The sequence below is a fragment of the Cucurbita pepo genome, unplaced genomic scaffold (genome assembly GCF_002806865.2).
Source record: "Cucurbita pepo subsp. pepo cultivar mu-cu-16 unplaced genomic scaffold, ASM280686v2 Cp4.1_scaffold002569, whole genome shotgun sequence".
Classification (NCBI taxonomy): Eukaryota; Viridiplantae; Streptophyta; class Magnoliopsida; order Cucurbitales; family Cucurbitaceae; genus Cucurbita; species Cucurbita pepo.
This window is the reverse complement of record NW_019648614.1, coordinates 1-2571: the sequence shown is the minus strand read 5'-3', so window position 1 is coordinate 2571 and position 2571 is coordinate 1. Positions and strand designations below refer to the sequence as shown.

Genomic DNA, 2571 nt, shown 5'->3' with positions numbered 1-2571 from the left:
AACAACTTCTCATTAGGAAAGAATTAAAAATTCAAAGGATACAAACTCCCAAAAGGAGTGAAAAGGAAAAATTAAAAAATATAAAGATAACCATATAAAAACAATCATGAACAAAAGCTTTTTATAAACCTAAAAATACACTCCCCTATCAAAATCACTATTATTTACTTTTGCTACCATTTTGAGAACTTGAGAAAACTAGGGAGGATTTCCAAACTGCTGTTATAGCTTTTACTTTGTACTTCTGAGAAATGACGTATTAATCATCATTGAGCTCTTGTTTGTATTGGAGAAATCAGCTCTTTATATTCTACTCTGCAAAGAACCATTCCATCTCCCCTACTTTCTTCTATAGAGTAAATAAGAATTTGAAGGATCCCATGCGTCGATGCCTTTGACTTGCGATGTTTCGACTTCCGTAATTTCAGATTCAACTGTTATATTTGTTCCCAACGTGGTCTGAAAAGCTTCAAGAGCCATTCGTTTTGGACACTCAGAAACTCGATGAGTCACCTTACCTATGAAGCAAGATGAGGGTCCTTGGTTGTAATTATTCTATTGATACGACCCTCACCATGAGATTCCACCTCTTTATTGGAAGGGCCCACAAGCTCCCCCTCCAGTTCCAAATTTGTCTCCTCCTCAACCCTTGAGAGAGTTGGATCGACCTCACATAAGGAAGTCTGATTCCACCTCACATCTTGAGATTAATTATTACTGTGGTCGAATAAACGCTCTGCTACTGTGTAGCCAATGAAAAGATTTTAAATTCGTTAATCATATAGTTTGGACTTCACCTATGGCTTCAACCTTTTGATTAAACAGAAAACTCTGTCTTTTTTTAGGCATATCACATAAGTGTTACATCAACCCACATAACTCTGTAACAGAAAACATCGTCTTTTTCAGACATCACATATGTCCAACATCAACCCACAAAAAATCTGTAATGTAGTTTTAGATATTTCACATGTATTCCAATTCCCATGTGCTCAAAATATTGATAGTTAAGTTTTACACACTAGCATTTGTGTTAAGTTGTTTCAGATCTTCTTTGTTTGGTGCACTTATATGTTTGGGGATTGACTAATATGTATCAATGTTTACAGACTCACGTGTTCCAAAGACCTCCTGTCTTTTCACGTTCCCTGATCTTTGCAACTGCATTTATGAGTTTCTTCTCGGTTGTTATAGCATTATTTAAGGTAACAATTGATTTAAATGAGAATTGAATTTCAAAAGTTTATTTGTTATCTTTTCATATTTTGTGACTTGTAAGATTTAAATTCTAGGTAAAAAATTAACATATAGCTTGAACTCATTCCATCTAATTTCTTTATTACTTAAAATGACCGTTATTGACCATTAGGTCAACCAGGGTGATTTATATTTAGTGTAATAATAGTAACATTTACTCTTTCAACTCCTACTCAATTATTCTTGTAACTTGTTATTGTACTTGAGTTTTTAGGATATACCAGATATTGATGGAGATAAGATATTTGGCATCCGTTCTTTTACAGTACGTCTAGGGCAAGAGCGGGTGGGTATTCAGTAATTCCATCTTTTTGCTCAAATTTTGGCACGAACATGTACAGTCATATATCCTAGCATGATGATTTCACTTCTGCAGGTGTTTTGGAGTTGTATTTCCTTACTTGAAGTAGCATATAGTGCTGCCGTTGTAGTGGGAGTTGCATCTTCCTCCCCATGGAGTAAATGGCTAACGGTAAATCTCTAGTTCCTTAAAACGCATGCATAGACAACGTCATAGTTCTATGAAAAGAAAAATAGATTAAAAATAAAATAAAAACGGTTCTTGCAACTAGTATGCAAGATGAGATGACAACTTATATTTTTTTCGAATATGATGTTAAAATATCATTTTGATCTTAGTTCTCTGGAACATGATCTATTTTAGTTCTTGTACTTTCAAATATCCAAGTTTAGTTTTTGTATTTTCAATAAATCTTAAAACTATCGCCTACTTAACTTTTCAAAAAAAATCTATATTAGTCTTTTGTCTATAAACTTTGGAATCATATTCACATTATGTTGTTTTTGAATGAAAATTGTTACTATCATTTTACCAAGTTTATACAAGTTTGATATATATTAACTTTAGACATGACCAATTTTAATATTCATTGGAAGTATAGCACTAAAATAAGAAGTGATTCTGAAAGTTTTACAGTTACTTTGTTATGTTTAGAATTACTCCTAAATAAACATTTAATTATTCAAAATCAATGATGACAGGTTTGAGAGTGTGATTTTGAACCTGACAAAAGTGATTTTAACTAATTTAAAATCGATCTCAACATAAGTACTTTCTAACTCATTTAATATCCTTATACATTCTTTAGGTTGTTGGACACATCACTTTGGCTTCAGTTCTTTGGATTCGTGCCAAATCAGTTGATCTGAAGAGCAAAACTGCCATAACATCCTTTTACATGTTTATATGGAAGGTAGGAGCTTATCCTTCTAACTCTATTTGGATTCACTTTTTAAATGCTTAAAAAAAAATTTGTGAATGAAAAAAAAAATGTTTTAAAACCATTAAGAAGT

The 2571-nt window shown here is 32.3% G+C and overlaps 1 protein-coding gene across 1 annotated transcript; it reads left to right on the top strand.

Moving 5' to 3' along the window:
- The first annotated feature begins 1060 nt into the window (after nucleotides 1-1060).
- Nucleotides 1061-2522, top strand: LOC111786721 (homogentisate phytyltransferase 1, chloroplastic-like). The gene is made up of 4 exons (XM_023666949.1): nucleotides 1061-1205; nucleotides 1472-1543; nucleotides 1634-1729; nucleotides 2367-2522. The coding sequence occupies exons 1-4, from the start codon at nucleotides 1092-1094 to the stop codon at nucleotides 2520-2522; spliced, it is 438 nt and encodes a 145-aa protein (XP_023522717.1). The 5' UTR covers nucleotides 1061-1091.
- Nucleotides 2523-2571: the final 49 nt, after the last annotated feature.